The sequence below is a fragment of the Varanus komodoensis genome, unplaced genomic scaffold (assembly GCF_004798865.1).
Source record: "Varanus komodoensis strain SLA01 unplaced genomic scaffold, ASM479886v1 scaffold36, whole genome shotgun sequence".
In the NCBI taxonomy this organism is placed as follows: Eukaryota; Metazoa; Chordata; class Lepidosauria; order Squamata; family Varanidae; genus Varanus; species Varanus komodoensis.
In genome coordinates, this window is record NW_025335873.1 from 5864076 (window position 1) to 5890477 (window position 26402).

General features: G+C 49.1%; 1 protein-coding gene across 2 annotated transcripts in view; it reads right to left on the bottom strand.

Annotated features, from left to right (window-relative positions):
• ASTN2 (astrotactin 2) overlaps nt 1-26402 on the bottom strand; it is a 301533-nt gene that overhangs the window by 43960 nt on the left and 231171 nt on the right. For both annotated transcript variants that reach the window (XM_044439906.1, XM_044439905.1), the window contains 2 exons: nt 23975-24108; nt 22514-22662 (listed from right to left, as the gene is read on the bottom strand). In XM_044439906.1, the coding sequence (XP_044295841.1) occupies nt 22514-22662; nt 23975-24108 (283 nt within the window). The remainder of the gene's footprint in view (nt 1-22513; nt 22663-23974; nt 24109-26402) is intronic.

Consider the following 26402-nt stretch of genomic DNA (forward strand, 5'->3'; position numbering starts at 1 on the left):
TCAGAGACATGGTGGGGAATTCAGCAGGTGGCTAGTCCCACAGGGCACCGTCAGGAGGTCTCCCCTACTGTGTGCGTCGTAAATCTCAGACCGTGGCATAGTCCAGAGTCAGCATGGACAAACAGGAGGGGACTGAAGTTTGGGAAGGGTTCTCGTCGGAGGAAAAGGGGTCTTGGGCATGCGAAAGTGTAATCCTTCCTGCATGGGTGACAATTACAGCTCCCTCCATCAAAGGCCGCGAGGAATCCTGGGTAGCTTTCTGCACAACGATACCTGCCATGCTGCATCACAACCCTTTCCACCAGCAGCACACAGATTCTCAGTGACAACCTCTCCTGCCTGTACCCCTCTCGCTCCTCACTCTGTTTTCTCCCTCCCTTTCCTACCACAGCTGGTTAAAATTACGCTGGAATTTTGTTTTTCTGTCAAGTGAATTTGGATGTGGTAAATCCTTTCCTGCCATTGCCGTGGTCTTCCAGTGAACATTCAGGCTGTGTGGAATACACATGATTTAAGGCAGGGCTCTAGTTGAGGCTGTTTCCGAATCGGAGGCTGAGTTGCGAGAGGGTCCTGCTGGCTCGCAGACAAGTGGGGCCTGCCGAGGAGGCTGGGGGTGACCCCTAGCAGGAGGTCTGGGGGTGGGGGAGCCCCTGAGGCCATGGCAGTGTCTGCTACAGCGACTCCCTTTTGCAAAGATGAAAGAGGGGAAACAACACCTCTGTGTGGGCAGCGTTCCAGCCCTTTGCCTTGAGAGACTACAGAAGCAACGGGAAAAAATCCTCCTCCGGTGCCAAACCAATGGGAAACGGCAGCACAGGGAAGCCAGAAAACATGTGTTTCGCTCCGTCCAGAGAAAGAGCTCAGCCCCCTTGGATTGAAGTCAGTACCGTCGCATCTATGTGCCATGAATTCCCTCCAGCCACGGGTCCTCCAAGCCTCCCGTTGGGCAGCAGGCTGATCTGGAACGTCCCCTTGTGCTGCTTCACCCTCTTGTTTGGAGGACGAGAAGCTGGAGGAGAATGTGGGTCCCTTGTGAGCTGGACTGCTCCCCGGGAAAGCATGTGGCAGCCCTGCCAGCCGTGCGAATGACACCGCTGAGCAAAGGCGCTGGCCGAGCCCTGCTCTCATCCCACTCTGGCTGGAGGAAGGTGTTGCATGAGGATGGGTGATGCTCCTTGGTTCGGTTTGGGTGTGTGTGTGCACAATTGTGTTTGTGCAAATGTACACATGTGCAATGGCAGCAAAGGGGAGTGTGATGGTCACGGTCCTGGCCCCAGCAAGAAGGGTGAGCAGGGAAGGGCACGGATGGAAGCTACTGCTGGAATCCTCCACTTGGGAGTGAACATGTTCTACGGAAGATGTTCAGCTCAGTTGTGCATAGGAACAGAGGGAGGGGTATTGTCCTTCCAGGGTCAGGCCAACACCACAGCTCTAGAGGGTCCCAGGAAGAGGTCTTTCTCAGCCCTGCTTGAAGATGCTACAAAGTGGACCTGGGGGATCCTGCATGCAAAACAGCCATGCCACCTATGACTACACTCACAGAGGATGCACCTAGCTTTATCCTAACAATTAAACGGTGTCTAACCATTTCTCAATGGCCTCATGGTTGTGGCACGCACCACGAGGGGGCAGTCTTGAGCATTGTCCAAGAGCTGCAGGTTGTCTTCTAGAAGACAACCACACCAGTTCTTCCCAGCTAGGCTGGCAGATGGTTTCCTTCAGAACAAGATGCAAGATACCAGACATGGGCTAGGGCATGCCGTTCCATGGAAACCTACCCACTCACTGCCCTCTTCCTGGCCTCGATCCAAGGTTTCCCTGGTGCGGTGCTACCATGATCCAACTCTCTCCCCAGAGCAGCCTGCCTGGCTTGTTTTGGATACCAAATCAAACCATGTTTGGTTCTGCCTGATATAGGAGTCCTTTACTTTGTGTTCATTCATAGCACCTTCAACAAATTTATATTTTCTGGAGCCCTGGGAGCACCTTTGGGTTATGACTCATTTGCCTCTACTGCATTGCTTTCTATGATCTGCAGTTGTTTTGCAAGGTGCTTCCCTTGCTCTTAAAAGCACGCCACCAGGAGACCCGTCAGCAAATAGGAAGCTGCGTGAATGCTGCAGTTACGCAGGGACGGTGCTCTGTCTTCTCCAACTCATTCTTGTAACGGGGGATACTAGAGAGTGAATCTGCACACAGAGAAATTGTGCCTGCTCCTCAGTCTGTGATTCCTGCAGCCCAGCGTAATCTGCTGTGAATGATGTTCCCTTCAGCCGGGAGATCTAAAGGAACTAGTTAAACTCGGGGTTGCCGAGGAATGAACATGGACCCACTTGCTCCAGGCTCCCCTGTGGAAGTTTGGTCCCTCTCTTGACCTCAGGGAGAAAGTGAGACAGAGAAGGGAGAGAGGATGTAACTCTCACCCAACCTGCTTGAATGTTTGGCTGGCCATGGCAACCGGGACTCGCTGGTGTCTCTCGGATGCATTGACACCTCCGGCACTGGACGGCGGACTATCACTTGCCCTTCTTCCAAATCGGAGCAGATAATGCCATGTCCTGGAGTGATCCGCCTCTTCCCCCAGCACCCCCCTCAAAACAGCCCAAGAAAACCAACGTGCTATATTTGTTTTCTCGAGACACGGCCAGGAATTATTCCCGTAAGACTCGACTTGGCTTGCAGATACTATGTCTGTGCATGCCTCTAAGCTTTCCTTTGGCAGAGGGGCTGGTGTTGCGGTCTTGCCTGGCTTGGATGGAGAGGCAGGGGTGCTGGGCTTAAGACAGAGTTGGGCTTGAGACAGCGAAAGGCAGGTCAGCGGGTGGGACTGGGAGAGAGGCGCTGCCGCGCCATTCACAGCCTGCCTCGACTTGCCGTCTGTGTTCACCAACGACTCTATATTATTTTTGCTTTTGGGATGAACCAGGAATCAATGAAGCGGCAGCAGCTGAGGGGGGGGGGGCTTGCAAGGGGTCGTGCTGAACTGTTTCCCTGGAAGCCAATTTTACCCTGAAACGTTTGTCCCTGCCCCAAAATGCTCGAGCTGAGTTTGCAAGGTGGGAGGGGGGATTTCATCCCCCACACACCAAAGCCTTGTGCCAGAGTATCCCTGAGCCAAAATGTAGGCTCATCGCTTTTTCCCCTCCTCTTGTTTCTGGTTTGTTCCCACGTCTCTTGCTCTTCTAAGTGAAAACACAAGAGCAGATTTTCAGCCACTCAACAGAAGCCCAAGACTGTAAAAATGTGCAGAATTAGGTTAATTATTAGAAGCCTCTTTCCTTTCCAAAAGATTCATGCACCAAAGTAAATGATTCCTTCTTACAGCATTTGCTCCAATTCTCATCAAAATATTTCTCCACGACTATCCATTAGTATTATATATAATTAGAGATCTTAATAAGCTACAGGCAAAAATGGCAGAGGTGCTACTTTATGACTATCTCGAACTAAGATACTCTTCATAAAAATCACTAGTAATTGCAACAGCAACTCCAGGATCCCTGGTGAAACCCCAGAAAAAGCCCAGTAGCATAATCTAATATGGGAGGAACTCCTTGGATACAGCTGGTACAATCCATAGGCAGTATCCTAAGCAGCTGTGGGAAAGGAGCACCTCCAGAATTTGGAAATCAGAGGTAAGCACTCTTTGAGGTGGCAATGCCCCTCTGTGTTAGGAAGAAACTAAGTCCTCCCTCTATGTAGCCCAGGATGCAGTTTTGAGTAGGACTTTCAGCAAGGTGTGTCCAACAGGCACTCACCCTTGTGATGCCGCATCCCTCTCTGAACTTGCATTGTTCTGGCGGTCCCACCAGACATGGTCATGTTTATCCTGCAGCTAGCAGCATTTTCAGATTGTGGGGGCAGCCAAGCTACTGCTCCTCCCAATTCCATCCAGGAGAGAACACCATCACAGCTTCCCAGAATGCAATGTATTGTAAAACGCCCTTCAATGTTCCAGAAACCTGCCAGGTACTCAACCACACTGGCCCTTTTTTTTATCATATAAAAATGTCGACCAATGCCCTTACCACAAAAATAGCCATAGAATCATAGAATCAAGGAATAGTAGATCTGGAAGAGGCCAGAGGGCCACTGGTTCCCTGCTGGTCCTGCTCAGGGCAGGACTCCCAGTTCAAGCATCCCTCTTGGACAGCTGCCAGTTGCATCTTGAATGCCTCTAGCATGGGAAAGCCAACCACCTCCCTTGGCCATTTGTTCCCTTGTCTTACTGCTCTAACAGTCAAGAAGTTCTTTCTGATGTCCAGCCAGAACCTGGCTTCCTGTTACTTGGGCCATTTATTCCATGTCCCACACTCTGGAACGACCAAGAAGAGATCCTGATCTTCCCCTTTGGGGACACCTTTCAAGCACTTGAAGAGTGCTATCCTAGCTTCCCTCAGTCTTCTCTTCTCAAGGTTGAGCATGCCCAGTTCTCCCAATCTCTCCTGACAGGTCTTTGCTTCCAGTCCCCAGGTCATCCACATTGTCCTCCTCTGAACCCTTTCCAGCTTGTCTGCATCTTCCTTGTCATGAACGTGGACAATCGATCGTATGCAATGTGGCCACAAGTTACCTTTTCACTGTGTTCAGGTAGCTGCTTTGGAACTCCCACCAGCTTCCCCATGTTCATTGAGAGAACATGTTCTGCGAAGCCACCACTGTTGACTCCATTCAATTCGTCCATTGGTCTGTTCCATTTGTATAGGCGCAGGATAATACTTCTGAAGCAAAGAGATCTGAGTCGCTTAGATTCACTATGTCAAAGAGGGAAGTTTGGCCACTGCCATACCGATAGGATGCAGGTGGCGCAGTGGTTGAAACCGCTGTGCTGCTGGGCTGGCTGATTGAAAGGTCGCCGGTTCGAATCTGCACAACGGGCTGAGCTCCCATACTCTGTCCCAGCTCCTGCCAACCTTGCAGTTTGAAAGCATGCAAATGCAAGTAGATAAAAAGGCGCCACTTCAGTGGGCAGGTAGCAGTGTTCCGTGCACTTCGGTGTTTAGTCATGCCGCCCACACGACCACGGAGACTGTCTGCGGACAAACCCTGGCTCCCTCGGCTAGGAAACGGAGATGAGCACCGCCCCCTAGAGTCAGGCATGACTGGACTTAACATCAAGGGGAAACCTTGACCTTTGCCTTTTATACCAACAGGAAACGGAGGAGGCACTAGCTCACCATGACGGTGGTTGAAAGAGGAATGGGTGGAAGCTTGCTGGAGGCCTGCACACTGGGACAGAGGTGGAAGGGTTTCTGCCCAACATTCCTCAGCTGTGGAATGCTCCAGAATGGGACTTCGCGTTGGCACAGGGCCCGCCTGCCTGATGAAGAGAGACCAGGGGAAGGAAAGTTTGGGTTCATTGGAAGTATTATAGTTTAAGCTCATCCAGATAATTTTAGTCAACAAGCTAGAGCCCTGGTTTTTACTTTAACCCTCCATGACTTTTTATTTATTTTTCTCTTTGCTTTTATTTTTCACAGTATCACATCCATGGCATGGACTTCTAGAGCATGGAGCTGTCCCTGGAGTTAGCCGTGTCATCTCTGTAAGTTTAGCAGAAGGCATCTAAGAAGCATGCCTCTTTGGGAGGCCCGACAAAATAGGATTCCAGAGTCAAAGCCAAATAAGGCATTACGGCTGTGGGAACAAGGAAGGAAGCTGGTTCTGAAAAATGAAATCCAACTCCATGAGGTCTCCGTTAACCAAGTTTTGTGCAACAGGTCCCAATGGAGCTGATGCTGAGATTGTGCCTACAGCAAGAAAATTTCGGGAGGCTAACAGGCCCCAACACTAGTAATAGGTCGAAAGGCTGCTCTTAGAGGGATGGGTCACCCATACTTCCCAGACCAGAAGTCTAGGAAGAAGCTTGGGAAGAAACAAGCACACTTCAAGCTCTTGCTAGAACAAAGCAGAAAAGCATCTCGAAGGGAGATTCATTGTAGATGTGAGTTGTGCCAGGGGGTGTCCATCACCTTGAGGAGCCTTGCAGGTATCTGTGGGCTGGCAAGAACATAAAACGTGTCGCCAAGTTATGTACTGAATGGTTGGTCCTTTCTGATGTCCATGCTCTACATAATCTCTGGAATGCAGCCCAACTTGAGCCTGGAGGGCCCCTGAGGGAAACCACTTTGTCTTCTTCAAGGGCAGAATTGGATCCATTGACCTTTGCTCATGAGGAAGCGTCAACTTCTGAGCAGCGCTGGAAAGAACTCAAGGGAAAACAACTTCCCCTGAACAGAAGAGGCTTTGATATCCTCCACAGAGAGTTTATTCTCCATCTTATCACTGGAACATGAGAGCATGCCTGTCTATGAATGTTTAGCTTGAGGCACAGAGCTTCTTCCTTTCCCTAGTCTTCAGACTCCAAGAAAACTGGGTGTGTGCAATCGGTCTGAGGGATAGAATTTGGAAAGAAAGAGAGCGAGCGAGCGAGCAACACAAATCCTTGTAGCTCAGAGAACTGGAGAAGTTTGACCCTACTGGAGTCCTTTTCATGTTTATTTTTGGAGTGGTCCTCACACCAAGGCTCCCCTTCTTCCATCTGTCCTTGCTGTTATGGATGGAATGGGGAATGGGAGGCACTTGCTTCTGCCTCTGGTCTTCCTGAGAATCTGGGCCAGGGACCAGGTGTTGCAAAGGCTGCTGAAGGGCTGACCTACTGCTGCACCATGCGGGGGACACCAGTCTTGCATCCTTAGTAACCAAGTGGAGGAAAGATCTCCACTTTCCAGAGCAGTGCAGGAAGAAGATTGAGGAGCAAGGGAAAAGCAAGGAGGAATGGCAAGAGAGAAAATGGACTGCGATTCTGGGGAGCAACACTTCCACCCAACCTCCTGGCTTCTCCAGCAGAGCCAGCCAGGGAGAGGGGGGTTGCCCTCCCCTTGGAAAGCAATCTTTTTGTCCTGTGCACCAGTTCCAGAGGGAGGCGCCATCCCCAAGTGGAGGAATGCCCTCCGAGAGACTCTGGGGAATGGCACGGAAAAATTCCATGCAGAAGGAAGGAAAAGCGCAGCTCTGGATCATAGGCTTATGAGTCAGGAACTCCATGGTCAATTGCTCTCGTTTAAATTCCTCTGCATTCCCAGAGCAAAGTTACATAAGAACATAGAATTTGTTACACTGGAGGTCTGGATTGAGATCTGATCCCGGTTTTGCCAATTTGGGGGGAAACGGGCAGTGATCGCAGTTTGGGCTTCCTCTCAGCTTTCTCCAGAGTCTGGATTCCACAGCCGTGGTGGGGTGGCGGGGCGGGGGGGCTCGCCCGATCCCAAACACGCAGAATGCCATCTGGTATGCTCCGACTTTGGCTGGAGCAACATACTTCGGTGATCAAGTCCTCTGTACTTCTGCCCGTGTATTGCACGTCTAGGCGCACACCATGCTGTTCCGGTCCCTGTGCTTGGCTCTGCACGCCCTGGCAACCCTTCCTATCCAAAGGATTGCCTCCTGAGGATGGTTCCTGGGGGGTGGGGCACAGAGAAGAGATGCAGACGCCAGATTGTTTCGCTTGTTAACTCAGGAATGTATGCAAATTTTCATTTCCCCACTGTCCAAATGTCTGTACACTCTCCAGTTAATAAGTCATGAGCCCATTAACATGCAGACATAAGGGAGGGCTCGTGTAACTTCGGTTTTCCTACAAGCTTGCGAAATAAGGAACACGCTGGTAGGAAAGTGAGGGGGAGCTTTGCCTGTCTTCTCCTTGTCTCGTTCTAGGAACTGAGACAACATGGCCAGGAGGAAAGACCCCCGATGGTAAGTCATGTCATTAGCTCCTGATGATGTCTTGGGTCTCATTAGCAGAATGCTTACTCAGAATTAAGAGAGCACAAAGCATTCCATTTCACTGAGGTTGCTGTCATTTTGGAGGTGCCAGAAGGTAAGAGATAGAGGCATTCCCTACCTCTCATTTTTAAAAAAAAACCTAGCCAAGGGGGCTATTGGTGGGCAACACTAGGGATTCATCGATGTTGCGGGGGTCCACCACACTGGGGCTTGACCATCTTCCTGCCTGCTTTCAACCCAACGATCCGAAGAAAGCCCAAGCCCGCTTTTCCTTCAGACTTCTGTCTCTAAGATAGGCCGCCGTTTGTACGTTTTTGAAAAAGCTATGGACATTTGCGCAAACCCTGCGATTTGTACAAATCATGCAAATCATGGTATTCTCTGTGCCCTGCATCTGCAACGCGAGTCTTGAGGTGATTACATTTTCTGCGCACACTCCTCTTGGCATACACTCAGTTCAGATTCCACAGCACGTCTGGTTCTACGTGTCAACCAGGGTTGGGACAGGCTCCTTTGGGATCTGGCCCTCGAGCATTGGCAGACTTCCACTGAGCAGAAGTCCATCAACACTGGTAGACCTCCAGCTGCCCAACCAGCATCCTTTCCCATCAGCTCCAGCCACCGAAAGGTATGCCTGGGGTCCTTTGCAGTGGCCACCCTTCACCCCTGCCATGAGGCAGTCCTTGCACAGTTCATGTACCTGGTAAGCAACCCACAAATACTGGGAATGCTCCCCAGGAACTTGGACTTTGGGCTGCCGCTAAGCAGCTCCGAGTTTAGGAAGCCAAGCCCAGAGAATCCAGTGGTCTCCTTGCTGATCCCTAGTGTTAACCATGGTTTAGAACCCAAATCTTACTTGCAGCTCAGTTGACCCCCGTTCCCCATTCATGGTTTGCTCAATCACAGCTGAATGTCCTCAGCCATGGTTTGGTGAGACATCAGAGCCAAGCCAGATCCGCCAACACCATCCTTGTTCCCCATCATGTGAAATGAAAAAAGAAAAGAAAAAGACTCTCTCTTAAATTGCACCTTTGCCATGGACTGGGACTGACCATTACGTTACGGTTACACTGGTAGGAAGAGCCTTTCATCTATCTAAGCATTGGAACCCTTTCTGGAAGGTTCTACTCTGAAAAGAAGCATGATATGTGATATGACATATTCATTAGACCTCTACATTGTTGGGAAAGAAAAAAAGTTGGAGGGGAGGGGGGAAGAGAAAGAGAGGGAGAGGGAGAGGGAGAGGGAGAGGGAGAGAGACTCTGGAATTTCAGACTTCACTTACTGGCACTTCAGAAATGTCAAACGTGGATCAAATCTCATCTGGATGCGGGCCATGCAGAGCTGGGGATTTGCAAGCATGTGGGCCTCAATCAGCAGGGAAAGCAAGCAAGCAAGCAAGCAAGCAGGCAGGCAAGCATCCTTTTCTGAAAGCCATGTGCTGGCGCACTCGCCTCCTGCGGAATTGTGCCAGCTAGCAACCACCTAAACATGGGCTGTGTGAATGAAAACGCTCATGTGCGTAGGAGGGGCAGGGGAGGAATAACTGCCTGCATGTCAGCTGAATCCGTAGTGGAAGACGCAGAAATGCTGCCAAACAGAGAAGGCCAACCTAGCCGAAGCTGGACTGGTGGCCAGTGCGTGAGATGCTCTGGTTTAGGACTTGCCCCAAGAGGCTCTGACTCAGAGACGCCCCCCCGCCACCCCTCCCCTCATGAGTCATGAGCACCTCCCTTGACTTCTGGCAGGTAGTTCTCCACTCCTGCTTCCAGGCATCTGGAAATGCACCGCTGCAATGCCCTCAGTTGTTCCTGGACAGCAGGTGAGAAGCCAGAAATCCGCTCCCATCTTCCCCCGCATGCCCAAAAGGGTGTGGTAGAGCCAGGAAGGGCTCCCAAGGACCAGGTCGGCACTGGTAGCTTTGAAGTCCCAAGAAGCAAAAATAAACCCAGACGCTGCACTGGAGGACCAAGAAACCTGGGCTGGGCCTCCCTGGCTTCTCAGAAAAGGAGAAATGGCGCCATTCTGCTAGTCTGGGTCAGCTTCCTTTTGCCCAGGAGACTGATGAGGAAGCACAGCAAATGGGAGGACCTGCAGCACATGGGAATGCACCTCGGAAACGGCCAGCATGGAATCAGCAGCACCATCCTTGGAACGTGCACCAGCACCTTGCGGGCACACCCCCCGCAACTGGGCCGGCTCACACTGCAGGGTAGTGCTTGGCAAAGCGAATGAGGCAAAGCATCTTCTCTGCCTCCCCGCTGCAACGTGGGGATAATACTGGGCCTGCACGATGCTGTATTTGGCACCGCATGATTGAAAGATTTAAAAGCCCTTGTTATGGTTGTTGTGTGGCATGGGGGTTGGACTGCTGGACTGTGTCCATTTTCGTTCGTTGAGCAATGCTACGGTATTATTGTTTCGCATTGTCTATTACAGCATTAATTACATTTTAAATGGCTACATTTGAAGAAAAGAAAAAAAAAAGACTATGCATGAGCAAGAACAACTTGGCAGCTTCGTTCTCAGTCTCAGTTCTCTCTCAAAGTTATTTGCCCAGGATTAGTAATACCTCTTTGACGGATGGGTGCTGAGAGAATTACCAAATGTTTGCTTTGAAGATTAACTCTATGGGTAAACACTGTGCACAGTTAAAATTAATGGCTTACTTATCAATTAGCAATGCCATCTGGCATTGGGTTGTCTTTAGGGGTAGGAGAAACTGCAGGGTCACCAAGAGAGCTTCTGCTTTATGACTTAACCAGTCCTAAATGTGGCATTCAGCTAAGTCTGTCGAACCAAATTCCATCCAGTTCCCACTTCGATAGACTCAACCCTTGGAACTTCTACTTGGCCTTGAACAGCAAAGTTCTTGCTGAGTGTGACTACCACATAAATACCAGCTGAAAATGACTTTGCACAACTCCTTGAAAGTTCTGTGTGGGTCGTCTCTGTTTTCTGTCTCCAAACTGAATATTAATACTGATGCTAACTCATATAAACACTCCTGCAAGGCACAGTTAAGAATAAAAGAAGAATCTGGGATCTGTGACAATTGGGGAAACTACAAGACGTATTTTTGAAACAAATCTCTGATGTTCTATTAAGCAGATGGGGGAGCATGTGACTTTAGACTTAGCTGAAAGAGGTGGCACTGGATCAAAACGTGTGGTGAGGTTTGGCCCATAGGATCGCTTATAGTTGGACATGACTGAACCACTGAACCACTGATGCTCCATGGAAGTTCTGCAGAGCAACTCCAAGTATTCTTGCTTTAAGCACCCACACCTGCAACTACTATTTAGGCAATTCTCTTGCTTCCAGATGAGGCTTTTCTAGCAGGAGTGGAAAGACAGATGATCTGACATGTTTAGACTTCAGCTCCCAGCATTCCTAACCAGCAGTTTCTTCACACATGCCTGGACACCCCTGGAATGGGGATTCCTCTCGTCTGACCATTCTGTGGCACACCCTGTTAAATACCGCCACTTGCCGAAATTCTACTATAGAACAAATCAGACTCTAGAAAGGTCCTGCAATGAATTAAAAATACAAAACTCCCCCCGTGGTTTCCTCTTTTGAAAGAATACCAGTATAGAGCTAAATGTCTGTCCAGATTGCAATTGTCCTCTTTGCAAAACACCTTCATTGAGTTGTGATTCCAAGTTATGCCAACAGCAGTTTTGGATGGCAGATATAGCAAAGTGCCTCTTGAAGGCAGATTATGTATTTGTGGTTTATGTCGAGTTGAGGACATTGTTGATTCCGTGTTCGCCTGTCCCCTATATGCTGACCCAAGAGAGAGATTCTCGAAGCCCTCGCTATCATATGGATGCAGGGATACCTTGGCTATGTGACATATGCAGGCGCTTTGTTTGCTTTGGCAGCAAAAGTGATCAGGAAGAGAGAATGAGACTACATCACTATAAACTGTGTTGAAGATTCAGAGTGAAATTAAAGATGAATTTCTGTTCATAGCATAATTTAATCGATCGTGTTGTTGCTTATGCACTTCCTTTCGATGGATTTGTCATGACCTTTGGCTAGTACAATAAAGTTGTTGTTGTTGTTGTTTTTTGATGATGATGATGGGTAAATCCCAGCTAAACAAACCAACCCGCAAACTCACATACAAGTAGACCTTGGCATCGCTTTATGTGGGGAAAAGGCTGAGATGACAGCAGAGGAAATTAGTATCTGGCATGACTGCAAGGGTGAACAACTTCTACCAGGTGGACCTCCTTCAGAGGAAGTCCCAGAACTGCCTATGAATGCACCGCCAGGCAGAAAGGACGTGTCCATTGCTCCACAGAGTAGTGGGTTCACCCCAGCTGGGCTATGAATCCACAAAATGAGATTCAGAAGGGTGGGAGATGGGAGCAAAAGGTGCCATAGCTATCCTGCCCCACCCCCAAACACATATGCATTTATCTGTGTTTATCTATTAAAGAGGAAGGTCAAGATCTCTTCTTGCTGATATCAGAATGTAGGACACGGAATAATCAATTTAAGTTGTAACAACCCAGATTTAGGCTGGACATCAGGAAAAACTTCCTCACTGTAAGAGCAATACGACAGTGGGACCAGCTGCCTGGAGAGGCAGTGGGCTCTCCCCCACTAGGAACATTCAAAAAGAAACTGGACAGCCATCTGGGTGTGATGGTGTAACTTGGTGTCCTGCAGCAGCAGGGGGTTGGACCTGATGGCCTTCATGGCCCCTTCCAACTCTACTCTTCTGGGATTCCGTGATTCTATGATCTCTTTGCACGTGCTGAGGAAGGGGTTAATACACTGCAGGGCTTCCATCCATCCTGGGCTGTCCGCCTCCCCTTTAACGTGCCCCCTAGCCTTGCTTCAGCAGCGACGGGGAAGCTGCAACTGCTCTACACCACTGACACCTCCACTGCTCTGGAAAACCCATGAACTGTAAAGAAAGGTCAGCTGGCAGTGTTCACTGCCCTTTTCATTCCTCTTCCCTTCTCTGGACAGTGTCGGAGCCCCCTCTAATGGCCAAGTGGCAGAGCTGGCCAGAGCCTCACTGGCAAGTCTCTCTGCAGTGCAGAACATCTTCAGCAAGTGAGTACCAGAGGAAAAGCAAAGAGAGACAGAGGCCTTCATCCAAGTCACACACAGGCTGGTGCAGCAAAGGAAGGTCCTCTGAAGCTCTGAGAACCCCACCAAAACTCCTCCTAGTCACTCCATCCTTTCAACAAGCACTTCTGCCTGATGCTTATCTTTCTCCTTGCCCCAGCCACTGGTTCCTGGCGCCACTGAGCTCCTTCCAGCTCTCTCATCTCAGTGCTCTGTGTGTTAAGAAGCCAGAGCAGTGAAGTCCTTAGAACAACTGGGACCAGAGACATGATTCTTGGTGCTCAGAACTATACTGATGGGGAACAGCAAGTCCCAGAAAAGAGAAGAATGCAGGTGATGGCCAAGTTCAAGCAGTGGGTTATTGGGTGGGAAAAGAGTCACTCAGCTTAAAAGTCAAGACTTTGCAACCATCTTGGATTCAGAGAATTACATAAAGACTTAGGTGTAACTCCCAACTTCTTCCCAAGGCCAACCATCCTTCTAAATGTTGGTCTGGCATTTTAGAAGAAATAGGACAGCCCACGGCATCCAATCAAAAATGCAATGACTGAATCGCACAATTAAGAGTTGGTCATTGGGCCTGATCTTTGTTGGCATGGCAACATTTTACATTTGACGGTACTTTGCCAAGGACTCTCTCACCAAAGAATTCCAACCCCCAATATGCTTCCAATATGGACACAACACACATTGACAACAGTTAAGATAAAGGGGGTCATAAAATTAGCATTCATTAGCATTTGGTTTGGGACAAGTCCATTTTCTCCTGAGCCTTGCCATCCACGACATAACGGTATCCATTTTCTTTGGGAGATGCTTCAGCATCAGAGGATTCCCGAGCCTCAACAGAAAGCAGGAAACTGTGCGTTCTCTCACCACCCCTATCCTAACAGCTTGAGAAAAACAACAGCATCAACACCAGCAACTGTGGAATAAATTAATCCTAATAAATGGAAGATACCCGTTTTGCATGAATAAGTAACAGTGGAGGCAAATTATGGCCCATGGATGAAGGCAGAGCTTCAAAGATGCCTTCATCAAGTTAATAATTTGTAAAACAGGGCAGCAGAAGGTGGAGGAGGGGGAGAAGTCATGCTACCTCTGTTGAGGAAGGCAAATATGTTTCACATATCAGAATGATTGATGGGCTTTTGCTGCGGCCAAAATTAGAACGGGAGGTAATTAATCTTGCTCTGCTGATGATAACGAAGATGCTCAGAACCACCTTTCCAGCTCATCTATTCTCGGAGCTGGAAGGGGGTTTGAGTGCAGAAGCAGGCCAGCCCTGCCCCGCTTTCTTTCCGTCAAACTGTGGCATGCAGCTTTTGCAGCCTTCTCCAATTTACTCTGAATGTGTTTGGCAGAAAGGACAGAACATGCCTGGGCTTGTTCAGAAACAGATCTTCTTGGTCTGGAAGCTTGGATTACTAGTGTGGGTGGGAAGTCTGCCTAGCTAGGAAGCTGTTATATGCATGGAGAGGATCCCTTGGGGAATTGCGCTTGTTCCAGGGACTGCTAGGGGAGCGCTCTTCTGTTCCTTCCTTCCCTCCACCACCTTGAGAGATGGCATGCAGAAGGCGGCGATGCCTTCCTGTCCACTGTCCCAGTGGGCAGAAGTACATCTAATACGGTAGATTTCAGTTGAGCATTAGGAGAAAGGATTGAATACTCTGTACAATTTGACAGTGGAATCCATCACGCAGCAGGGTGGGAGGCTTCCTCGTTTTTGTAGATCTTCAAAAACAGCGAGAACCTCCTAAGGATTTCTTCTAAGGCACAGAGGTCGGACCAGATAGCCTCAAAGGGCCCCCCAGCTCAATGATTCCAGAAGCTACCTCATCCCACAGCAGAAGCATCCCAGAAATGTCAAAGCATCCCGTGCATTCGGTTTTGCCCTCAGAAATGACAGTGCTTTAAGCTTGTCACCAGAACATCACCAGCCAAGTGGAGACGGGCAAACTGGTCTGCAGCATAACGTTTTATGTTGAACACTTCTTTTCCATGGGAAGGTAATAGGAAGCATTCTCCCTTGACGGAGATACGATCAAAACACTTTGGGAACAAGACGTCTTGTAAGCTCTCTTTCATGTGTCTGTACCTCTGCACTGGTGTACAGCATGTTTTGATTCCCCCTTTTGTCTGTGGCCAAACAAGCTCCCCTTCAGAGGCAGCCCAATGTGTGTGGAGAAGGGTGTTGGTTCACTAATGCTGAACATGTTTTTGGTTCAGTGCTTAACAGCTCCTCTTTTGCGCTTGCTAAAGGATCATGGTAGGAAAGGTGTCTCCATTTCTGAAATCCCAGAGAGCTGTTGTTGGTCAGAAAATACCATTTTGGGTGGGCAACACTTCTGGGCCCATTGGATATTTTGAAGAAGACCTTTTGAAGCACATGTACAATACAACTGCTTTTGCACATAATGCTAAGCCAGGAATTCTGGCTTAATAAACCATTGTGTGGGTATACAGTATGCTTGGGTACACGGCCCTTTTTCCCTGCTCATTCCTGTGAGTGGGTATCAGAAAGAGATGGCTTTGCCTTAATTCTGATCTCAGGGTTCCCATACAAGCCAGAATTTTGAAGTAACAAATCCCAGATTAAAGTTGTTTTCAAATTTTGGCTTGTTTCAGTGTAATTAAGCATAAACCTGGTTCAAGCATCCAGATTTGTTTACCCATTCATGTGAAGGAAGGGACACACAGACTGTGTGCATTAGCATGATGTTCATTCACATAGTGGTTTCTTAAACCAGGATTCTCGGCTTAGTGTTATGTGTGAAAGCAAGCACTAAGTCAATCTCCTTTTCCTGAGGATCACTGGTGCTTTCTGACAGAAGGCTCTTAGTGCTAACAATCAAAAGTCATTGTGTGCTTCTTGCATTTTTCTTTCTTAGTGTTTTATTCTTCTGCTAGGAAAAAAAGGACAGAAAGGTCATGGGGCAGCATGGGGATTTTGCAAGCTGAGGATACTGCCATCTGGACCTCTGGTAGAATTGTGTGTATGAGGTAGTATATTCTCCCACAGGAAGATCTCTCCAGCACAGCTTCCAGAACCATCACAACAAAATTTAGCACGCTCCTTCCACCTCAAGGCGCTTACCTAAAATGACTGCCTGGAGTGGAGTCAACAGCAATGCCCAGAACCTGCTGCACCCATAAAAGACCTTACTAGTTAAACAAAACTAGAACCGTCCTGTGGAAAACCTGATTCAATGGATTATTTAGGAATATATTTCAACACTGGCCAAACATCTCCGCCCGTTCTCTCACTTCCCATGATACATATATACATGAGACCGGGTAGGTGGAAACAACGACACTTCTTCCAGTTGGAGAAAAACATACACACAACACTCCCAAGAAGGGATGGGATATCTAGAATGAACTAGCTTGTTTGGTATTCTTCCACAACAGATCTCTCAACACAATGAACAGCACCCTTCCCAACAGCCTTGGAGCGAAGCGAGCCATCTTGGGATCCTTACAAGAGGAGAAAATGAAGGCTATAAATGCAGTAGAACAACCACAACCACAACCACAACTGTTCATCTAAGCCAGTATTGTCTAATTCCGCAGGCTAGTGAATCTTCAGGGTCTTCACCCGAGGATCTTTCACATCACCTGCTACCAAATGAATGACATTATTTTCGTCACAGACCAGTAAACTACAATGCGAGAACAGGGAAACAGACCAGTACAAGAAAATGCATTAAAGCACAACACCAATAAAAGCGAGTCATCAAACTACTTCATCAGTAAATATGGTAAAATCTGAACTTTAAATTAAATTTGTACAATTTGGTGATACCTGCTAATCTCAATTCATGTAGGTTTATGGCAACTGCACAAAAGCTTGCGACTGTATGTTTGTACGTTTTAGGATATGTACGTATGTTTTAGACCTCCGGCGTATGGATCAGGTGCTCTGTCACTGAGCCATGGCTCCACCCCTAACGTGTGGGGAAACAGAGGTAGACAAGTGGTGGGAACTGACTGGATAGCCAGGGGAGGCAGTTTTCAATGGCAGACGGATGCAACATGAAGGGAAATGCCAACACACAGGGAGGGATCAGTGAGAAATCTTTGCTGGCTCTGGGAATCTGGTGGACTCAGCACCCCAGAATCCAGCCTGATTTCTTGGGATTGCAAGCTGGACTTCCTAGCAAGCACATTGAGTGTTCGCATGGCACTGACCAGGAGAGGATCCTTGCACAAATGGCATCCATCTTCCACACACGTGCTTGCAACATTCGTTTGTGCTCTTGCACGTCATGTGGAAGAAGGTTGCCAGTTGCACCACTAAGTTCTGCAGTCTGCAAAGTGGAGAAGGATGGATTCCGTGGAGCTTTGACACAACACTGGCTGCAGGTGCTATAAAAATAGCATTGCATGCATGAGCTATACACCTGGGTTTGAAGGAACCAAAGAAGAGAATGTCCTTTAGGACACTGGACTAAATAAACCAGTGCATGGTTCCTCTTCTGTTCATACGACCTAAGGCTCTCTGGTTGGCTTTTACCAGATCCCACATTTACTTGATGGCCTTCTCGACACAACACATTTATTGTCCACTTGTAATTCCTCGTGCGCATTAGTTTGTAGGTGCTCTGGAATCATACAGTTGGAAGGGGCCTAGAAGGCCACCAGGTCCAACCCCCTGCCCAATGCAGGATTCAAGTCACCTATCAAGATTCTAACCAGACCTGAACCTGCTTAGCTTCCAGGATCAGGCTATAGAGTCTTTCTGTTATTCTCTAGGGCATCTCCCATTCTTTGTACCCATTTGGGGTTTTTTGATTGTTTCATTTTAGATCAAGAAAGGAAAAAGTGTTGCTATTCTTCCATGGCAGAATGAGTGAGAAGTGCAAATTCAGAAACACAGAGAAAGAAAGTGTGTGTGTGTGTGTGTGTGTGTGTGTGTGTGTGTAGTGGGTGGGTGGGGGAAACAAACAAACGTGTGTGAAGGAGCTGATCTTAATCCCACAAGGAATCCAGAATTCTCAATAAAGGGGCAGATTAAAAGCTTCCTGGGGAGAAGCTCTAACTCTGGAGCCAGCAGCAACTGCTTGGGCCTGGGGAGGATTTTGCGTGTGGCTGCCTCCTCCAGCACCTCTTAGGTTGCCTCTTGCTCCTTCATGTGCCTCTGCATCGTGTCCCGAGGAGTGGGATGCTTGGGAATGGATCCAACGGCACACATGCCCCTTCTTGCAAAAGCGTTTTTTTTGCAGAGTCACAAAAGGTATAGGAAAGGGGCATTAAGGTGACAGTGCATCCTTCCCTGTGGGGTTGCTCTTGCAGGTGAGAGAAGGGATGATCAAGAGGTTTAGACAATCATGCACAGAGTGGAGAACATCAAAGGCAGATCTGGTCTAAAAGAACCTGAGTGGGTTGCTTTTGCTCACAATATTTTAGCTCTGCTGGTAGGGTGGATGCCCCAGCTGCTTTGGATGCAACGTTAGGGCCAGTAACATCATCTGGGAGGAGGAGGAGGCAGATTCCTTGCTCTGAGATCCCATGAACTTGGCTCTGGTTGCAAGTGGAGACTCCAACCTGGGGCTGAAGGAACCAGTTGCCTCTCCAAGGCTGCAAACTGGTTCCAGAGCGGCAGAAAAGGGGTAAACTGGAGGGGAGGTGCTGGAGCTGAAGGGTCGTGCTTTACCCAAACAGTCTCCAGACTCCTTCCTTCCCTGTCTGCAGTGCCTCAGAAGCTCTCTAGATGAAAAGAAATGGTGCAAGATGCAACCCGAGTCTGTGCATTCGAAGCATGGAAGCTTGGAAGCTCATCTGCCTCCACATGGGACCTTGCAGAACAGCTTTCCTTGGGCTTTGGCAGAAAGAAGGGACACATCCTGGCTCAGACTGTGACTTCCCGGATCTGCAAAGCACCTGCTCACAAGCCAACCAAGTCGGAGGGAGAGCCCAGTCCAAGGTCACCTGTGTTTCATTGGGCGTGGCTGAGACTCGAATTCCGGAGGGACGGTACCAGAAAAAACTCCTTGTGTGCCTGGCAGGATCCAAAATGCTGGACAGTTGCGTGCTTATGCACACGAATGAACGCAGGTGCAGGAGTAGGGCAGTTCGAGATGCTGTGCCCGTGCCTCTCCTGTCACCGCCGTCTCCGAGAATGCCGCAGACCAGGTTGTGCTGTGCCCCCTTCGGACAGGTGGCGAGCGTTTCCGCGCCAGGCTCTTCCGGCTGCTCCCTGAGCTCCAGCAAGCATCTCTGGACTCCTTGCCATCTGCTCCAGGCTCCCTGCCTGCAAATCAATCCGACCCTGCTGCCTGCCATTCGCTCCGCCAACCCTTGCACTGGCGAGCCCTCCCTCCCACCACCGAAGATGAGATCATAGCTCATTTGCAAAGGAGAGGGGGAGGGAGGGGAAGGAGCCAGCCTGAGCGCCACCAGTGGATGTTTATCCGGCTCAAGGACAAACTTCTATTTCACTTAATGGGTCCTGCTTGTTTTTTAATTTGCAGATTAGATCATGGAACAACAGCACCCAGGTTGATGAGCTGTCCCGAAGCATGGCCAAGGGTCACGGGTCAGCTGTAACCCAGCACACGCGGTCAACTTGGCTCGCCAAGAGGTGACTGTTCCTAGCATCAGGGATGCCCAGAGGGAGTTAGGGTTGTGACAGTGGCTTCCTGCTTCTGCGAGCCGTTTGGTCATAGCTCCTGACTCGCAGCTGAGTAAATCAGAGGAAGCTGCCCCAGCTGGCCTGGGATACCCGCCGCCAAGCTTCCAGGGAGTGCAAACAGGAGTCTGGTGGCAGGGTTGCTGTGAAGGAGGAGGACGCAGAGGCAAAGGGGTGAGGGGCTTGGACTAGTCCAGCAACTGCCTCTTCCAAGAGACCGGGTGCTCCTGAAAGCTGCAACTGGAGGGGGCGTGTCCTGAGAGCTGCGGCTGAAAGGGAGGGGCCTGGGTACCAGCAGTGGCTCTGTGAATGGGGAGATTCATTCTGGTTCCTGACTCCTAGCTGAGCAGATCAGATGAAGCTGCCCCAGCTGGCCCAGGGACTCGGGGATACAAGCTGCCAAGCTCCCAGGGAGCAAGCCAGCAGGCAGAGGAAGCAGGAGTTTGGCAGCCGAGTTTGGCAGGGAAGGTCAAAGGAAGGTCCCTCATGTTTTCCTCCTCCTCCTCCTCCCCTGGTCTGCCCCTTTGTAACACCCTCCTATTTACTGGAAGGACTGTGTCACTAGCTTTTAGGGAAGATGGAAGAAAAAAACTGGTTGTCGCAACTGGCCCAACAAGGCAGAATCAGAAAGGTAAGGGAAAGACTGGACCAAGAAAACTCCACAGTTGTGGTGAGCTGCAACACTTGTGCAATGTTTGATCCCTGCCCCAGGGCTACAGGTGCAGCAAGCGCAAGCTAGTAGTCCTGTTGGACGAAAAGGTGCGAGCTTTGGAAGGTGAAGAGCACTTAGAGCAGTGGAACTGCAGCAGAGAAGAGTAAGCTGGAAGAGCCACAGCAACCTGAGGTAGAAGAAGCAAATCCCAAGGGAAGGGAAAAACGAGGAGGATGCTCCCTGGAAAAAGGGGACAGGTGCGGAAGAACTAGAAGATAGTCCGCACCAGTGGAAGCGGTGGAGCTCTCAACACGCCTTCAGTTACTTGAGGATGGGACTGCTGTGCCAGAACTTAAGTCATCCTGTGTAACACTGAACAGGGGGCTGAAGGTCAAACAAGTGGTGGCAATGAAACCAAGGCTTGCAAGAACAGGAAGAGAAGAGTGTTAGTGGTGGGAGACTCCCTGTTGCGTGCGATGGAAACACCTGTATGCCAGGAAGACCCGTGGACTTGGAGGGCAGATCAGCGACATACCTGAAAGATTGTCAGGGCTTATACAGCCCACTGGCCTGCATCCCTTCCTTCTTATACATGTGGGAACCAATGACACTGCCAAGTGGAGCTTTGAAGAAGTCACATCAAACTTTGAAGCTTTAGAGAGGAAAGTCAAGAACTTTGGGGACCAGGTAGCTTCCCCATCAATCCTTCCATTTCTTGGAAGAGGAAAGAAAAATTCTCTGAGTGAACGCCTGGCTACAGAGATGGTACTGACAGTTGTGTGGCATGAGTATGGAAGCAACAATCCAATGTGAATGTTGGGAAGTCTCTGAAAGTGAGACATCTGGGAATGTGCTGCCCTCTAGGTGCATTTGGAGGAAGTGCACCTGATAAACACACCCTGAAGAGAAACCTTTGAACAATGTCCTCCAAAGCCAGGTCTGTTCTCCTGAACATGCCAGACATTGGCATAGTAGCATGCAGAACCTTGGATGAGAAGGGAAGGACATTCAAGTGACAACATGTTCTTCACCACTTCACCAGTTTCCAGCAGCCCCCCAAAATCCATGGACGGCTGGGCTAGGACTTGGTTCATTGCCCTTTGGGCTAACAGATATGCTTAGCTGAAAAAACATGTTGACAGGATTCCACTGGATGCCCTGTTCAATCTCCTCAGATTGGCTTCTGGCATTCTCTGCATTGATCCAGAAGCACCCTTACTTCCTTCCAACATCTAGGAGATCCAGAACCTACCATGGCTGAGCTTCATTCACCAGAAGAGGGGTATTTCATCTTCACCAGATATCTAGTCTGTTCTTTTGGAAGCCCTTTTCTACCAGCAAATGTGGAATAAGGTGCCCTCAGGTTCTAGGATATGATGCCATGATGCAAATGGGAGATTGTCTGGAAACCTCAGGGTTACCTCTCAAAGCTTCTTGCACATCTGGACAGGATATAAATTCAGGACTATTCTTAACTATTAACCAGCTAAAACAGGATGGCTTCTACTAGCCTGTCTTCCTGGGGAAGGTGAGACATCAAGGTCTTGTTCTACCAGCCTAGTTCCAAGTGTCAAGGAACAACTGACTTCTGTCTACAGATTGCCTGCCCAGGTTCATCTCAGAGATAGAGGAGACCAAAGACCAAGATTACGCAAGTAGCACCCTAAAATATCTGGAGATGACCTGTTCCTGGACGTGGCAGTGAGGACCCCTTCATCAGCTAACTGCAACTGATTTGCTTTTAGCTTCTCCTCTCCCAGAACTTCTTCCTTTGTGACCTTTTCTGTTGGTCATTGTTTATGCCGTAGTACAGGAGCAAGTCAGTCCCTAAATTTGCTCCTTTCCCTATTCATTTGTCCTTTCCCATCATGTCTCTTCAGTACTTACTAAAAATGGTTATAGTGTGTTGTCAAACATCTGAATTGCTCTGGCAGAAAGATGGCCTTTTATAAATATTGAGAGAGAGAGAACCGGTAGGGGCTGGTCAAATACAGAGATAGGAAGGCTTCTATCTATTGCATCTGGCTGTGGAGTTGGTGGTTCCCTGGTCTAAAATATGACCCATCCAAAACGAGGGGAGAGGGAAGAGTTTTTGGTGATTCCCAGTGATAACTGAAATACATCCTCTGTAATTACCGTCTTGTGTGCATGCATGTGTATATTTCATATACACAGATCAATGTGCAGGGATAATGCCTCAGTAACTGAAATTCCTTCCACAATCACAGCATAAAATTTTCCAACTAGCTTCTTGCTAGTGTGACTGAAACCACACACAGGGGTAAGACCTGGATAATCACTCAGGAAGGAGAAGACCACTTCCCCGCTGCCCATCCCTCCGGTTCCCAACTCACCTGTGTAGAGATCCGTGTCTGTGTACTCATCGACCTTCTTGTGGTGCAGGATGTAGTCTGAGATTTTGGTTCCAATGGCCGGCTGAACATCAAGCCACTCCAGGGAGACAACGGTGCTAGAAGGTTCGACATTGGGGGAAAGTCGCAACCTGGGCCGAGCAGAAAAAGACACCTTGAAAGTCAAGAGCTCTGGAAACAGGGATACATTTGTGTACAAATGTTCCTATGCTCATTCACAGCTGCTCACATGAACATGCGCCCATGCGGGTAATGCCAGCATGCAGCTGTGGGACAGAGGATGAAGCAGCTTTTCTGCCCTGCTGATCATCAGCGAGCCTGGGGAGATCAGCACACGTTCACCAGCAGAAGCCAGAACCAACCCTCCAATCCATAGAAACATAGAAACAGAGCGAGTCAGAAGGGGACTCCCAGGCCATCTAGTCTGACCCCCCAGCTCTAGCTGGCTCCACTCACGACATGCCCACCATGTGCATGTCCAGCCTATCTATCTGCAGGTACCCCTATTTTCCATATTCACATGTTTGTCCTAATTGGTTTCATCAGTTAAGAGATGTTTGTGAAATGAGGGTAGTTCCCTCGGTTGGGAATCCAAACCTAGAAGGGGCCTAACAAATGGCTGAACACTCCAGCAGGGATGCTGGGGGAATCTGGCCAGAGAAATCAGATTGGTTTATTAATTTATTTATTAGAAGTTTTCCTATGCCGTCCTATATTAAAGTCTCTGGGCAGCTTATTAAAAAAACCAAACAAATCAAAACCACAACACACTGCATCTGGCCATTAACAATAAAATCAAAGATAAAACCAATTAACTGTTAAAACATTGGGAGAATTAAAAAGACTTTGCTCGACACCAAAAAGAATAAAGTGATGGCGCCAGGCAGACCTCCCTGGGGAGCGCATTCCACACTTGGGGCGCCACCACTGAAAAGGCCCTTCTCTGGGTAGCTACCCCCCTAATTTCCTTCAAGGAGGGCTCCCGGAGAAGGACCTCCATCTCAGATCTCAAGGGCGGGCAGGCAAATAGGGAAGGAGGTGCTCCTTCAGGTATGTAGGACCCAAGCCGTTTAGGGCCTTATAGGTCATCACCAGCACCTTAAATTGCAGTGACCCTGAGTCCAATTTCCTGCTGAGTGCACCCCGCATTTGCAGGATGCTCTCCAGGAGCTGAGCCCCCAAGTGCTGTGCAAGTCTGGGCAGCTGCCCCTGATGTGGAAGAAGGTTTGATGCTTGCGCACTCCTCATTCTGTGAGCATTTGCAGGCGTCCTCTCAGCTCAGCTTGCATTGGAAGACCAGGCTGAGCGCAAGAGGAAGTGCATGAATGCTCGGAAGGATGGGTTCCAGCGCCAGCCCTACACGCAAGAGAAAAATGTGCATGCTGGGTTGCTACACAAGGACGGTCTGTCTGTCTGTCTGTCTGTCTACAAAGAGCTACTCACACAGGCTGGGGGAGAGGGCTGCAGCTAGGGAGTCCGTTCTCATCGAAGGCGCTCAGGTCACAGCGGCACCAGTCGTCAATCACGTCTCCTTTCCCTGCACACCAGTAAGAGCTCATGAGGGCACCCCGGAAAGCCTGGAAAGCAGCAGCAAATACATGGGTAGGCAAGAAAGGGGAGACTCCGCGGGAACCGCTGAGGCAGGAGAGAAAGTCCCCGGGTAGTTAAACGGGCTGCATCATTCCAGGCTGCAGGTCATGGAGAAGCTCCCAACCTTAAGCAGGCACAGGCACCAAGGCACAGGCTCCAGTTCAGCCCATTTGGTTGCGAAGCCATGCTTTGCCTGGAAATCAACCTCAGATGTTCACCGAGGGGGAAAAGGTGCTGAGCTGCCTGGTGCCTTTCATAAACTTTGCAGCAGAGGCAACAGGCCCAAGGTCCTTTAGGGTAAAGAAAGGAGGTCCAAATTATTTAGGCTCACCACAGGTCGTGTAGAAGTCGCATTGTGCAGTCAGCAAATGTTACCATCAGTTAAATTTGATGTGGCCATGCCTGTTTCCAAATCAGGCACCAGGCATTACTTAGACACTCCTTGAAAGTCTTAGAAAGGGCAGTTTTTCTATGCAACAGTTTGTATTTAGCCATTTAACAGAAGGGCATCCAAACATGCAAATCCCCACTTGGGAGATGAAATTCCATCACTCCACAATAGCTCGACCATATTCAGTGTTAGAATTCAAGGCCTCCGTCCTGCTAGAAACCGTGCCGTCGAACTAGCACATTTAACTAGAATGCAGTTCCTACTGAATTCAACACGATTTTCTTCCCAACAAAAATGTTTAGGATCAGTTCATGTACCTTACAAATATCAAATCTGAGAGAAAATCCAACACAGACAGTAGTGGAAAGGTTTTCTTGGAGCGAACTATAAAAGGAAAGGATATAAATAGAAGCCAGTGCAATACTCCTCACTCTTTGGGGCTTTGCACCTTCCCCAAATACACAACTGCCTGTAACATGGCATTCTGAGTCACCCACATCTGTTTCTGTCTTCCAGACACTGAGGAAATGCTTGCATTTGAGCAGAAAAAGCAGAGGAAGAGAAGCAACAGAAGCTAAAAAGATAATCTGATTTCATTGGCTAGATTTAGATCATAACTTAAAGGTCAGAAGTGGGATGGGCTCATAGGCCATTTAGAAATTAAATAATACTCCCTCTTACGCAGCCAGCTAGAAATGTAAATGGCCATGCGTGTAGAGAAAGGACAAGGAAAATCAGAAAGCAGAGACTGAGCAATACTCTTTTATGTGTGAGTGCCAGCAGGGAGTGGCGTGAAACTTCGAGCGGGATCCAAATATCTACAGAGGCACAGAAGGGACAGGGGCACCTTGAGCCAGGTCCCCTCTTGCAGGCTGGTCCACATCACAGGGCTGTTGTGCAGATAAAGCAAGGGAGGGTTCCTTTGCACCCGGCATCATTGCTTGGAAGAACCGTAGGTTCTCTTCTAGTGCACGGCCACCAAAACACGCTAGAATGAGGCCATTTAAGCTCCTTTGCCCATCCTTGATAGCAGAAGGGCATATCCTGTTATACAAGAACGACGAGAGGGGAATCCAAAATGATGGGTTCACTAAACTTTTAAATAGCTTGATTTTCTAGATCCATTTGTGTTTGGGTTTTGCTCTGACTGTAGGATCAAATCAACCTTGGTCACCCTTAGAGATGCCGTTATTGGGAGAGGGAGGTGTTGTTATGTGGCGTCGTCATCTCCAACTTACGGCGACCCTAAGCACGGAAACCCCCAAAGAGCCCTATCCTTGACAGCCCTGCCCAGCCCTCCTAAATTCAAGACTGCACCTTCCTTGATAGAGTCCATCCATCTCCCAGCTGGCCTTCCTTTCCTCCTTCTGCCTTAGTATTAATTGAGACTAAGCGGGAAGAGCCCATTCTGATCACCTCCAGTTGAAATTCCCTTCCTGCCACGGTTATTTGCCTTGCAGGACGAAGCCTACAAGGACCATGCTTCAAGCTCAAGGGGCACAGCCTAGGCAGAGGTGAGTTTCCTCCATGAGAACTAGCCCCCTGATGTTTCTGATCTGGCCTGCCATTCAGTACTCAAAGGGTACTCTCTTTCCCAGGGCAGTTGCCAAAACAACGAAAGCACAAGAACATGTGGTACATTTTTGTGGGGGGACGGCGAGGAATGGGAGACATGGTCCATGTGCTCCTCTCTGGGCCTCTTAAATTCCTGCTCCCTTTCAGAGGTACACAGCCCCCCCCCCACCTCTCCCCATGGGCTTGGCAGGCTCCTGGTTCGCATATCCCTGGTGGTCTTTTGCTGCACCCCGGTCCGTCACATCTCTGGCCAGAGCGAGAAGTGCAATTAGAATGGGCGGCACGAGAGGGGCCATCTGTGGAAGGTGTCGGGGA